The sequence below is a fragment of the Polyodon spathula genome, chromosome 15, assembly GCF_017654505.1.
Source record: "Polyodon spathula isolate WHYD16114869_AA chromosome 15, ASM1765450v1, whole genome shotgun sequence".
In the NCBI taxonomy this organism is placed as follows: domain Eukaryota; kingdom Metazoa; phylum Chordata; class Actinopteri; order Acipenseriformes; family Polyodontidae; genus Polyodon; species Polyodon spathula.
Window position 1 is genome coordinate 32,163,372 of NC_054548.1, and position 14,924 is coordinate 32,178,295.

The 14,924-nt window shown below is 38.5% G+C and overlaps 1 protein-coding gene across 1 annotated transcript in view; it reads left to right on the forward strand.

Moving 5' to 3' along the window:
• The window catches only part of LOC121327900 (cystathionine beta-synthase-like protein), a 120,756-nt gene that overhangs the window by 40,501 nt on the left and 65,331 nt on the right, over nucleotides 1-14,924 (forward strand). Inside the window, exons 5-9 of the mRNA XM_041272224.1 lie at nucleotides 2,796-2,875; nucleotides 3,710-3,844; nucleotides 7,355-7,424; nucleotides 8,164-8,255; nucleotides 11,379-11,504. Coding sequence (XP_041128158.1) covers nucleotides 2,796-2,875; nucleotides 3,710-3,844; nucleotides 7,355-7,424; nucleotides 8,164-8,255; nucleotides 11,379-11,504 — 503 coding nt within the window. The remainder of the gene's footprint in view (nucleotides 1-2,795; nucleotides 2,876-3,709; nucleotides 3,845-7,354; nucleotides 7,425-8,163; nucleotides 8,256-11,378; nucleotides 11,505-14,924) is intronic.

Below are 14,924 nucleotides of genomic sequence, written 5' to 3' on the forward strand. Positions count from 1 at the left end.
ATTTAGATTTCCAGAAAGCTTTTGACAAAGTCCCGCACAAAAGATTAATTCTCAAACTGAACGCAGTTGGGATTCAAGGAAACACATGTACATGGATTAGGGAGTGGTTAACATGTAGAAAACAGAAAGTACTGATTAGAGGAAAAACCTCAGAATGGAGTGTGGTAACCAGCGGTGTACCACAGGGATCAGTATTAGGTCCTCTGCTATTCCTAATCTACATTAATGATTTAGATTCTGGTATAGTAAGCAAACTTGTTAAATTTGCAGACGACACAAAAGTAGGAGGAGTGGCAAACACTGTTGCAGCAGCAAAGGTCATTCAAAATGATCTAGACAAGATTCAGAACTGGGCAGACACATGGCAAATGACATTTAATAGAGAAAAGTGTAAGGTACTGCACGCAGGAAATAAAAATGCACATTATAAATATCATATGGGAGATATTGAAATTGGAGAAGGAATCTATGAAAAAGACCTAGGAGTTTTTGTTGACTCAGAAATGTCTTCATCTAGGCAATGTGGGGAAGCTATAAAAAAGGCTAACAAGATGCTCGGATACATTGTGAAAAGTGTTGAATTTAAATCAAGGGAAGTAATGTTAAAACTGTACAATGCACTTGTAAGACCTCATCTTGAATATTGTGTGCAGTTCTGGTCACCTCGCTATAAAAAAGATATTGCTGCTCTAGAAAGAGTGCAAAGAAGAGCGACCAGAATTATTCCGGGCTTAAAAGGCATGTCATATGCAGACAGGCTAAAAGAATTGAATCTGTTCAGTCTTGAACAAAGAAGACTACGTGGCGACCTAATTCAAGCATTCAAAATTCTAAAAGGTATTGACAGTGTCGACCCAAGGGACTTTTTCAGCCTGAAAAAAGAAACAAGGACCAGGGGTCACAAATGGAGTTTAGAAAAAGGGGCATTCAGAACAGAAAATAGGAGACACTTTTTTACACAGAGAATTGTGAGGGTCTGGAATCAACTCCCCAGTAATGTTGTTGAAGCTGACACCCTGGGATCCTTCAAGAAGCTGCTTGATGAGATTTTGGGATCAATAAGCTACTAACAACCAAACGAACAAGATGGGCCGAATGGCCTCCTCTCGTTTGTAAACTTTCTTATGTTCTTATGTTCTTATAAAACTGGTATCCAGCGTGTAGTTTAGTGATCATGTATAATCGTGCACAGCAAATCCTCTGGTACTTTTTTCTATAGGCAGATCCTTGACTTAAGAATTAACTTTAGAGAATTAAAGAATCTTTACTGATGTGTCATGAAAATGCTTAAATGGCAACAATCGCTCTAATTTCAGTGCTTGGGGACTGATGAAGTGATCTCTTTTCCTTGTTCTGTCAATAATAAGGCAATAATAAGCAGTGGGTAAATCAGATATTTTAATAATACTTCAAGCAGTGTTACCTAGTGATTTCCAGAAGTCATCAGAGAATTTCAGAAATATAAAGTCGGTAAAACATTTTGATTATCCTCTGTTAGCAACATCCTTTTATAAGAATCATTGTCAGGGTAATTAAATTCAATCCAATAATGCCCTGCTCAATTTGAATACACAGGGAACTTCAACGTGTTCTTTGTTTAGCAATGGACTCAACAACCACAAGCCTGTTCCCATAGACCATATTTCGCGTGACACCACACCCGCACGATCACCGCGCCTGCCCCATCACCGCACCTGCCCCATCACCGCACCCGCACGATCACTGCGCCCGCCCCATCACCGCACCTGCACGATCAGCGCGCCCTGCACAATGACCGCGCCCTGCACGATCACCACGCCTGCCCCATCACCGTGCCCGCACGATCACCGCCCCCACCCCATCACCGCGCCCGCACGATCACCGCGCCCCGCACCATCACGCCGCCCGCACGATCACCGCGCCCTGCACGATCACCACGCCCTGCACCGCCCAGCATTCCTGTACTTCCAGATTGAGTACTGTTGTTCCGTAACATCAGTAATAATTTTGCAGAACAACAAACAGTGATTTAAGATGTTGAACATTTTACGATTGAAAGAAATATGAAGTATAAAATGTAATTGTTTGCTGTTTTTGCCGCCCCCTTCAATTTGCCTCCCTAGGCGTCTGCCTGTTCTGCCTATATGGTTACGCCGGCCCTGGTTGTAGCAACAGGTGGGGACGTATAACGTTATATTTTTGGGAATCCCAATACTTACTCTAAGTAAGGCACTGAACTCTGTCTCATCTGGCTTATTCGGCACTATGAGATTTTTAGTCTGACCACCAACAGAAATGCAGCTCTATTGCAGTCTTCTATGCCGTTTTACTTTCAATAACTGTTGAAACCTCTCTTCATATGTGCCAAAGGTTTTCCGTGCATCGTCATAGCACAAACCAGTCTCGCTGCTGAAGAGGACCATTTGCATTTCTTTTATAACCCGGTAGCTCACTACATTTTTTAAATGACATCCTGATCCTATCCTCGTGGCCAATTTTGCTGTGTGTGTATAATAAAAATAGGAGCACAGGCTTTAATTAAAGAACAAGTAATGCATTTATTTAAACTAACATTAAAATATCAGCAACATCAGACACAATATGTTGGAACGGATGTGTCTTTACATTCACTCCACTATTGATACCTCGGCTACCTGGACAGTGAGGTTAAAGGTGTGAATATGCATTAATGACAATTACATGTATTAGTTTACTTTTAAACTTCATATCCTTTTAGTGATGTCCAAAACACTACGCTCGGCCTTGTGGTTTCTTTGTTAGTTTTATAAACTTCATTTTGTTTCACCAAATAATAGGTATTGGCCTTGCTTTGGCTGCAGCTGTCAAGGGTTACCGCTGTATTATCGTCATGCCTGAAAAAATGAGTATGGAAAAGGTTAGTCTTTCCATTTTGTGTTTATTCTGTTTCATATGCTTGTTTAATGTTCTCCCTCTATTATTATTATTATTATTATTATTATTATTATTATTATTATCTTCCTCCATGATTAGATTTGTGCGGAACCTGGGTGCCTTTCCAGAAACTAAATTATTGATTATTTTGTAGCAGTGTAGTTACTCCTGCCAAGTTAGAATAAATGGAGTAATTACCCTGACTATACAGGAGTGAACTTTATTGGAAAATTGGGTATTTCCTGTTTGAATGATATTATACTTAAGCTTTTAACAAAACTAGACTCTCAACATTGAACACTATTACTTCTCTGTTTTATACATTAGGAGCAGTGAAAAAGTGAAGAGAAATTCAATTTAATGAAACCAGGCATACTTGTAGGGATTTGAGGTGTACTGAGGAATGCAAATCTGAACTCTCCTGTACTTACATTTTTCAAAAAAAAATTTCCCAAGTGCTTAATTACGACCATGACAACTAGAATGTTAGTCATGTTAGCTAAAATAAAACATACAGCTGAAAAGGCTCTGTAGCCAAGTATTAGTTGCTTCTGGAGGCACAGGTTAAAGTCCCAGGATTTCTTTAAAAAAAAAAAAAAAAAAAAAAAACATTGGATATGTAAGTTTAATATCTGGCTTTTTATGGCGAATATGTATGCTCTGCTGAGAAAAACAAACATGGCATACCTTGTCATGTATTTCTAATCTGAATGCTCACAAACGGCCCTGCAATATTTTATGCAGGCCTACTTTACCTGCCTGTAGTCATACCCTTTCCAGTTTTGTATCTGGACTCTCTTTCCTTTTTACTGTGCAGGTGGATGTACTGAGGGCCCTGGGAGCAGAGATTGTGAGGACACCCACCAGTGCCAGGTTTGACTCCCCAGAGTCCCATGTGGGTGTTGCCTGGAGGCTGAAGAATGAAATCCCAAACTCCCACATTCTTGACCAGGTGCATTACTGTGGGGTTGTAGTGTATACAGGATTGGTGTTGGGTAGAAGAGGTCATCTGGGCAGTCTGTCACCCTTCTGATGACATTCTAAACCAATGCACAGGATTTTTCAGGAACATCACTGTTCCATAAATATCTATGAATTAATCAGTCAATCAAATATCTACCAGAAACTACAGTATTTTAGTAGAAATCAGAAGGAAGTATGTAGTGAGTTTACTGTAAAACGTATGCAGTGTTCTGTGTGTTGTTTTCATTGTTAAGCGGATGTAACATGAGGCAACTTTTACTGGCAACTGTTGTATCAAAAGAGTTGCTTCAACTTCTATGCAACACCAGACAACTTCCAAGGGCAATTTTTTTAGGAATCTGAAGGATGAGATGAACCAATAATATTTAATTTACAAACCCTCAAAAGACAAGTCCAACCAAGCTCCCTTAGAGATATTAATTACTATACATTCAATTAAAACATATAAAATGCATTAATGCATTATTTCATAAACAAAGTAACATTTTTAGTATATACAATATTAATTCGTAGACTACATTATCAAATTCAGTATATTAGTTTGCAGATTATATGAATACATTTTTAGTGAAATACATTATACACTAAATAGTGTTATCAAATGAAAATATTAATAATCAGTTGTTTTTGTTTTATTAAAGAAACAAAAAAATAAAGTTTGTCATAGCAACTTTTGTTCAATGGAGTATGTAAATGATGACTGGTCTATAGCTACATCTGGTTTATTTTGTTTTCAGTTTAATTTCTTTAGAAATACTGTGTAGCAATTTATGCACCTGAAACCGAGCCTCAGCCGTTTTTCAATTGGCATTTCTCGCAAAGCAAATGTGACATACTTTCCAAACGCTTCCTCTGGATCTAATTCTTTTTTACTTTTGCCTCCACTAAGGTACATAACAGCTGTTTAAGAAGGTCATCATAATCATTGATGTCTTTATTTGTTTCTGATCATTTTGATTGCCTGCTATTTCATAAGTAAGGCCCTGTGAAAATTGCAATTTCACGGGCTGCGCAGAAATCGTGAATTAGCCCAATACCGTGATTTTTTTTACAATATTCTTAAGAAATAAACATTATTTCATAGTTATTTGTATTTTATACAACAAAAAAATCACAATAACAAACCTGTACAGCTCTGCTGTGTGCCTGCGTGTAATATTCGCCATGCACACAGTGCTGTGAAGTGATTGTCATGTCACTATATGCATTGTAAGCGGGAAATTAAAATACTACACATTGTAAACAACAAAATGGATGTCTCTAAAAGGCAAAAAACGTGTCTGCAGAAGATCACATAAAGCAGTGTCCAGCAGAAGTTTTACACAGCGATGGAGGTAAGCTCTTTATGTCCTGCAACGTTACTGTAGATCACTACCGACACTCATAGTGTTAACAGGCATTTGATTTAGATTCAAGTATTCCCTGAACGAGAGAGGCGGAAATCCAGAGCAGTACTGACACTGCTTTACAGAAAAGAAACAAAAAACGGTGAATTTCATATTCCAAAAGAACACTTATTAAATTTTGGCCTGACAGAGGAGTTTGTTTGCACAAATATCCCTTTTGAAAAATTGGCCAGAAGTTACGAAAATTCTTCAGACAGTGTAACAAATGGTGGAGCAATTCTTTCATCAGCACATCTGAGACGAGAATACTTACCTAAAGTTAACGAGTATCATAAGCAGGAGATTATAGAGTTGGTAAAACAGTCTGGTTTGTTTGTCAGGGTCACACTGACGTCTGATGCACAAAATCAGCATGGGTTACACATTGTATTTGCTTTGCAAGACCTAAATGGTGAACATCCACCTGACGTACTATAACAGCAAGCTGTTTGCAGATACACTTTACCTACAGGCTGTTAATTACAACAGTGCATTTTTCTGCATATTTGCTGTTTTTAATAAAGTAATAATAATCTGTACACATAATGTATAGCATGTTTCCGTGCACATTCAGCGAAACACAATACTTTACCCTTGACACTGCTTTGAATTTTAAAGAAAATTTCCACGATTTTCTCAGGGCTTTTCTCATAAGGCATGTAAAAACCATCAAAAATATGCTGACATGAGTAACACAGCAGTTATTTACTGTAGCTCAATTTGTGGTGTTCATTGCTATGGAATAGGGTATGTGTGTATTATTGCCTGGGACAGGCTGTGGCTGTCTTGGCCCTTTGTTGCACTGCATCTCGTATGCAGCCATTTTGGGATGTATAGGTCATCAGCACAAGCACCTGATCTTTTACTATTTTCTTTTTAAAGTTCTCTCATGTAAATCATCCTGATGTTCTTCCACTTAGATTTGATTTCTTCCTCTGTTAAAATCAATGATGGATTGTCAAAACTTTTTAACCCATTATGTTCAGATGTTTCAAATTATCCTTAGCAAACAATGAATACAATTGTATAGAATGGTAATGTATTACTAGGTGCTTATCACCAACCAGTTTTCAGTTATGATAATAAAGGTTTACTGGTGAATAAAACACTTCACTTCAAAAATACAAATGGTTATGTGTGTGAATTTCCACTTGTAGTTTTAAGTAATCACTCAATTTGGGTTACTTATAGCAATAAACTTCAATATTAAGACGTAAATTTCAAATATAAATATACAGACCTGTAAAGCAAAATCCATTGCACGTGCCCAGATGTTCAGACAGTTCCTTCAGGGATTGTCTTCTCTTGTCCCGTTTTAGTATTCAGGATTTGAAGGATCCCATAATAACCTGTGAACTAAAACAAAAGCATATTACAAATTGAAATAAAATTTTGAATTTTTTACACGTACATTTAGGAAAGTACAGTTACAGGCACTAAGACGATAGCTAACTGAAGTTGTTTAAGCTTCTTTTTAATTGTTACTTTAATTGATATTTTTTGTAGCCAGTGTGACTTGGAAAATGTGAATAGTGTCAGCAGTCCACAGGCTTTTAGTGTTATGTTAAGTAATCAAGGTGATCTACAGGGATTTGCAAACGTACTACATATACAAACAACATTACTATAAATCCAACAAGATGGCAGAAAGTGACTATGGTTGTCCTTCGCTTGTACCTGCTTCCCTCTCGCTAATAGGTTCACCCATATACCCTAACCCAAGGCTTCATAGTACAGAGTAGGCCTTATCATTATTTGAGCTCTGTGATATAATTTAGCTACTGTAAGCTATAACATAAGAAACATAATTTTACATAATGTAGATAACTTACTTTTTAGTAGCCATGTTTTATTTACTTTTTTCAGTCGGCGTCTTAAGGTCACATGACATACATCTGGATCATGATTGGCTGTTACACCGAAGTTGCCGTGACAGTTTAAAGTTGAAGCAACAAAATCAAAAGTATCTAATTTTGAGCAACTTTGAAAAAACTCCTTGATAACGTTGCATGCAACTTGTCGTGGCAACAGTTGCCTGGTGTTTTTATCGGCTTTAGACTAGTGCCCTTGAAACTCTTGTTGCCTTTTCACAGTATCGAAATCCCAGCAACCCCTTGGCTCACTATGACACTACAGCTGAGGAGATTATCCAGCAGTGTGATGGTAGGTTTGAATGTTTACATCTGGAAGCTTACTTACTGCTTTATAGAGATTGTGAATACATAATTGTTTGCAAGCTTTTTTTTAAATGGTCTACTTTGTAATTGGAATTAAAGGTAACATTTCTGGCACGAATGTTAAATGCTTGCTAGTACATATGATGTTTTCTGAGATTCCGAGTATCGTATGAGGGAGGCATTAACTCCTGTAGTTCTTAAAGATACTGTATGTATAATGTAAAGTTTTTTTCTAATGCGTTTTCAGTGTTCACTTTGCAACACCTGTGCTTATAGCCTGTATTCTTAGGTATGATGAAGCACTGTATAATTAAGATAAATTAATTTTGCATAGTCATAGACCACAGTACATCATTCACAATACATAAAGTACATAGATAAAAACTAATGGTATAATGGCATTCTGCAAAAGAAGTGTTGGCTCTTTTAAAAGAACACTTTCTCTTTGCAGCACATTGAAACCTATTGGTCATATTTTCCCATAGTTGCTTTATTATTTAACACTAAAGCCCATTAGCAACTGTTGAGGTCACTGGAGCTAACACCAACTATGGCACTGCAAGACACCCCTACAATTTGCTAGACAACAAGATGAAACACAGGATAAGAACATGGCTTTTCTGTTCTGAAGCCTTCCTTTCAGCCGCCGTCTGAAATAAATGTGTGCTGTTGGAAGGTAGTGTATTAACTATATATTATTTATACCTCCTTTTTATAAACTTTAGGGAAGGTTGATATGCTGGTGGCTGGAGCTGGGACAGGGGGCACCATCACTGGCATTGCTAGAAAACTTAAGGAGAAGTGCCCTAACTGCAAGGTGAGTGCTAACTTGAGTTTTGCAAAGAGCTGTAAAAACCTGAGGTGTTTGCTACAGAGCAATATCTAAGTGTGTTTTAATGTTTGTGATGTCATTTTACCATTTTTTTTCCTCTAAAGGGACAAGGACAGAAATTTTTTTTTCATTGAGTTTAGTACATATTTTAAGTACTTTTTAAAAAATAATTCATATTCTTTAAAAAAAAAAAATATTAAAAAAAGATACAGTTCAGCAACTAAGTTTATACAAATGAGCAAAAACCGATTTAAAGCTACCCCGCTGTACAGCATCTAGTTCTGAACTTTTAAATGTCTCTCCTTTTGCCTCCCCCAAGAATAAAGGGATTTAATAATTTTAACTTGATATCATTTGGTACTGGGGTTAGCCTTTTTGCCCTTCTCTTTACCTTGTCAACGTAATCTTTGTACTTGTGGAACTGTTGAACACTGTAGGCTTGATCTTTATCAGAGGAAAACTAACATCCACAGAAATAAACTTATAACTAAGTTTGGTGGTCTTTGTGTGTATTAAAAAAAGTTAACTTGTATTTCAAATATTTCATTTAATATCTTTACAAAATCTGTATACAGTACATTCTTTTAATGATGTCAGTTTTGGGGATAACTGGGTTATATTTATCATTGCCTAAAGTATCCCCCAAGTCATTATGCATGTAAAACCCAATACAATAAAATAATTGCAGCTAACAAGATAATTCCATAAACTTGACCTATTTTGCACTTCCATTAGCTACACAGGGCTCAAATTTGCAATTTTGAAAGAAACACATACTATCCTATAACATTATAAACCACGAAATATGTTGTACTTGTACTGATTTTGTTAGCTACAATCACTTTAAGGCACAAAACTCCACAAAGATCTCAAGCATGGATGCATTTTCATGAATGATTTTGTTTATTTAATTAAAATCAACTAATCTCTCAACAAATATGTGTTAATTAAGCAGGGCTCGCTTTTTGGTAATGGTTCTTGCCCTTCGGGCAGTCCATTGTTGACATTTGGTTGTCCAAAAAAATGTGAAGTTGCCCATAATTGACCAATGGACTGTGATTTGTACAAAGTACACTGTACTCAATAGGTACAGTATCGCAGGGTTCATGCACTTTTTCAACATGAAAATTCCATACTTTTTCCATTTGTTTTAGTTTAGTTTGTTTGTGCTTTAGTTTAGTTTCTACTAGTTTTTTGATAGTTATCCACATAGACGGGCAGCCCCAGAGCATTATAGCTTTTTGATCCAGAGCAGAAGTTGCTCCTGGTTTTCTAAAAGTATTTGTCAGAATCTGGAGGTGCAGATCTAGCAAGAGACAATGCAGGTATGCAAAAGAGAAGTAAAATACAATCTAAGAAATGTCCAATATTTGAGAACTACGTTGCATTATTTTAAAAAAAGAATATACTGCAAGTATACTTGTGCCAAAATAGGATAGACTAATGGTACCAATACTATAGTAAAACCAGACAATTCTGGCACAAGTATACTTGCAGTATGTTACTTTTTTCTAAGGGATGATATTGGATTCTGATCCAAACTTCTTTATACTCTCTGTTAAATGTTGAACACTATGGGTGGTGAAAAATAACAAAAATGAGCTAACAAATGTGCACGCATTATATATTAAAATGTTTAAGTGCTGTGTATTAAGCATACAAGCCAAATACTAAATACAGTACAGCCTCGCTATAACAACCCTGTTTGGGTCCAAAGCCTTTTGTTCGCTACAGTAAAAGGACAATCCAAAATGAACAATATAAGCTACTGGAGTAAGTTAAGGAAGTCACCTTGGATAAAGCATTAGCTAAATTTTATTAATAGTATTAGTACCATTTTATTCTTTGATTTCCTTTATTATTACAGTATTTGTCACTGTTCTGTCACCCCGTGAGCGTCGTCCTTGACAGGCAGCTAAACTCCCTCCTCCTTCAACACACAAAACGTTTTGTGTTTTGGCAGATTTATTTGACGTGTGGCAATAAAAAAAAGGTGGATGTGAAACTACACCAGAGAAGCATACACAAATAAAGTCAAATAACAGACACCTGCTAGACTAACATACATACATTTCTACATTGAAGCTAGCATACATACAAATGAACGTCATGTGGATAAGTAACGTTAACATAACGCGCACATAGCTAGATAGATGGCGTGTATAAAGAGGCTGCGTTAACCTATCAAACTTAACGTTACACAGAATTACGTTACATATACACGATTTAACATAAACTAATAATTTACCAGAGGTAGAAAACTAACTACGTGACTGAGTACAAATGAGTGCGCTAGTTAGCTAGCTAACAAGAACGTAACATTAAGTACGCTGACTAGATAGAGTTGTCTGGGGTGTTAGATGGGGCAATCCTCATGGGATTTGGTCAGAAGCAATTTGTACGTCACCCTGGAAATCATTCAAGCATTACCAATGAAATACTTTGGTTTCTTTTAAACGTGCTTTACCGGGATGATCTGTGAGCGGAATCTCGATTGAGAAACTGCCGTTTGATAAACCACAGAACGTTTTCTTGTCCAGGGGAAAAATCGGATTGTCCGTCTGGCAAGCAGCAAAAAAACCCCAAAAAAACACGTTGTCCGACAGATACATTTTTTGGTTGTCCCGGAACGTCGGGCTAGCGATTTTGCAAGCCCTGTTAAGTCTGAAATGATGTTCAGCTAATATTAGAATTTTGTGTATTTTTCAAAACCCCCAAAATAGTGACCATTTTCAAGTGTGCAAAACGAATGAAAAAATAGAATTACTGTACTTGACAAATATTTATAAAGGACGCACATGTTTATCTGTCACAAGCATTATGTTATCCTTCATGTTGCTTTTTCCAGGTGTAGAAACAGCTGGATTACACAGTAAATGGCAGGAGGTGGAATGAAGTTTCTGAAAGCTTGTAACCTGTGAAAGGCAAATTTCAGAATTGGAGGACAACCTTTTCTCTTTTTTTGTTTGGATGTACAGTGTATTATTATGGATCAGGTTAAAGTAGTTGGCAAAACAAATAGTTCCCTACATCTTGGGAGTTTTGCACTGCCATTTGCTATTGAAATGTGTATTTCTGGTATTAAAATGGCTTTCTGTTTTTGTTCAGATTATCGGAGTGGATCCTGAGGGCTCTATCCTTTCTGAGCCGGAGGAAATGAACAAGACTGATAAGACCTCGTATGAAGTGGAGGGGATCGGCTATGACTTCATTCCCACTGTCCTTGACAGATCAGTGAGTTACAGATTTCAGAGTTAGAAATTTCAGATTTAGAAGGAGGCGGTATATAAAAATTGTGCACACCACTAAGTTACACCATCTTCCCAGATAAGGTGGAAACCGATGATTTGCATCAACCGGCGTGAAATAGGAAATAGAAGGAACATGAGAGACTGTAACCAGAAGAAATATTACTGGTGTTGGTTATGCAAAACCCTCAGCGGTATTCCAGGGGAGAAAGGTGGCCTCTTGTTCTAAATAAATGCAGAGATGTTTTGGTCTAGAGCAGTGGCTCTCAACGTTTTTTTTTTTTTTTTAATCCGGGGACCCCTTAACTTAAAAAGACAAACATGTGGACCCCTGCCCCAAACATATAGCTTCACCATTTTGTTCATAAATGGTTTCTTACACATTTCATTCCTTTAATAGTTTGCACAAATGTTTCCAAGCTCACTAAATGGATTCTCCTCTCTGGGGGTCATTTCAAACAATCCCAGTTGGTTGGTAAAAAGGGATTTGTGATCCACACTCTTTCAGAAGTGCTTACCATGTCACTGAAATAAATTGGTACATAGGGGGATCTAGGTGCCCCCCATTACTGCACATAAAACCAGGAGGTCGGCTTCAATTCATGAAGAAGTGAAAACATGCTCACGTGTCGTCGTCCCCCCCCATCCAGTTTCTCAATGAACACTGACACTTTGTTCGATAGTGTGACAAGCGTGGACCAGTACCCTTGCATGCTAATATTAAGTTGATTCAGGTGATCAAATATGTCAGCAAGCCAATTTTCATCTGAGAATTTACAGCTGAACAGTGCATCTTAACAGATTCCGGAAGTTCAAAAACTCGATTAAGACCTTTTCCCTTGGTAAGCTATCTAATCTCTGAGTGAAAAAGAAGGGTATGATGCATCACCCCCATTTCTGCACACAATACCAGAAAAATGCGTTCATTCAATGAGAGTGCTTTTATAATGTTGACAACTTTTATTTTCTGTCAAGTACATCTTTAAGGTCATCTGGCGTCTTTCACAAGTAAGTGTTCCCTATGAAGCATGCAATGTGTTAATTTTGTGAACGGTTGTGGCAAAGTGGCTTCTGATTGTGTACAGGTGATGGGTGATGCAGTGCAGGAATAATCACAGGCAGGCAATTGTAATCCAGTTAGAAAGACTTTATTTTGTAATTCCTGGTCTGGTGACCAAAACAGTAAACCTCCTGCAATACACACCTATGCGTAAAGCACAGAGGGTATTTACACAAACGGTTCTGCACAACCAAAATTATAACACAGTATTTATCCACCCCACAATAATACAAGACACGGTCACCAGTCTGGGTGCGTCCTGTAGTGCTCGTGTGGGTGATCATTTATTAAAGACAGTGAGTGGAAAGTGCACCGATGATCCGGTTTAGTGCTGGCCTAAGGCGACAGTTCCGGATTCGTTCTTAGCTGTCTTGTGATTACAAAAAGACACAGACAGTTACTAAACACACAAACAAATAAAACACTCACAAACTGTTTTCTATTTCAAGGGACAATCTCCCGGTCCTTCTTGGTCCTCGTATTTTAAACCAAGCAAAGAAAAGATTAGCGTTTCTCTGGCCCCTTTTATGCTATCCCACATGACCCTTTGGTAAACGATTGCAGCTGCGTCTATTGCTTGCAGCTGCTACCTCGTTTACCTTCCAGGTCAATATGTTCCTGCAACAAGAGTCTCGCTTCCTTCCAGGCTGACCGACTTCCTGACCTCGGAAACTAACTGTCAGGCCAGCCCGACCAGAGACTTCTCCTTTTGCTATTTAGCAATTTACAACCAGAACTCATTGTATTTCTGTCACAATGGTGCTGCATCTTTAATTTTCTTTGCAACCCATTATGCCTCCCATTCATTGAAGCTGCACCATCTGTGCACACACCATAACACTACCCCCAGTCCAGAATATTGTTCGACATAAAATTATCCAGGCACTTAATCTCATCAGTTTTTGTTTTTATTGTCAGTGATTTGCAAAACAGCTGTTCTTCTGTTGTCCCATCTCAGATGTATTGTACATAAACCAAAAGCTGAGCCTCACCTGACAGTCTTTCCCTTTCAAGTATGAAATGTAACCATTACCATATGGGTATTTACCTCCTAAAACCTGATTAAGATATACCAAAGCTGCTCGCAGAGCCTGTGACGCAGTCGTGACCCCGTCCCCGAGGGCATTACTGTGCTCACGATCTCCGCGCCGTTTTTCCTGACCTGACGGATGAGCCTTGTTCAGATAAGTACCTGTTACTTCTATCTGCTATACATTTCACATTTATTGTGTCTGTATGCTGATTTTATGTGATGTTAAAATAGTCGCTGTAATAGTTTTTACTAATTATGGGTAAATTGTGCACTACAGCCTGTTGCTTGGTACTTTCCACTGCAACCTTGTGCTCCACATAAATCCAGTGGCTTGAGTCGCTCCTTCCCAGGGATTCAGCAATGTAAGTTGGCTGACCTTTTGCTCTGTGGCTACATAGCTAAGGCTGTTATAAGGAAACTTATATGTAATTATTGAGAGAGTGTTTTCTTCAGTGGTTTTTTTTTTTTTTACAAAAACTACGAGCAGGCCTGTCTGCAATGTGGTGCTACTTGCTTCGATTGTGATTGCTTACAATGTCTTCCACAGTATCTTGCTTCTGTTTTTGTGATATCTTTAGCATCACCATTACGAAGGCTGTTAGTACCATTACCAGTCTCGTTTGTGTGCTGTTTGCGTGGTTTTGCTAGTTGTTTGTACAGGAGGGCATCTCCTGTACGCTTCCACCCGCGGTGACTGCGAACCGATGGACCCGTGTTGTACCGGTACTGAGGTCACCGACCCAATTTGCCACCGAACCAGTACCAAACTGGGACCAAGGCACCAGGATCAGGCAGCAATTTCGTGCTACAGTCACCGAACCAGTACCAAACCAGGACTGAGGCACCAGGGCGAGGCGTCGACTCCGTGCTACAGGCACCAAACCAGTACCAAACTGGTTTTGCTCGTGTTTTGACCCGCTTGGTCAATATCTATAAGCAGATTGAGGCAGCACCTGTAGAACTGCAGCTGTACACTGCATTGCTTGCTCCTTGTGTCATGCCCAGGTTCTAGCCCTGTTAGACATGCAAGGCCAGTCAGCCTATTGAGGACAAGCACGGCAGGCGCTCTTACTGCCTGGGGCCAGAGCATGCCAAAGAGGCACTGGTAAATCTCAGCTTCTTCAGATTTTGTGTCCCTTATTTGAGGTGCATGCTTGAGAAACGGCTATCCCGCAGCTGTAAGGTGCCGCCTGTTTGCTCTTTCAGCTCAACAGTGCACTCATGGTAGTGGCGTCCTAGAAACTTCTGGGCTTGATGAAGAGTTCCCAGCGCCTCAGAGTGGGGGCTTCACCCTGAGTTGTTGAGTCTCATCT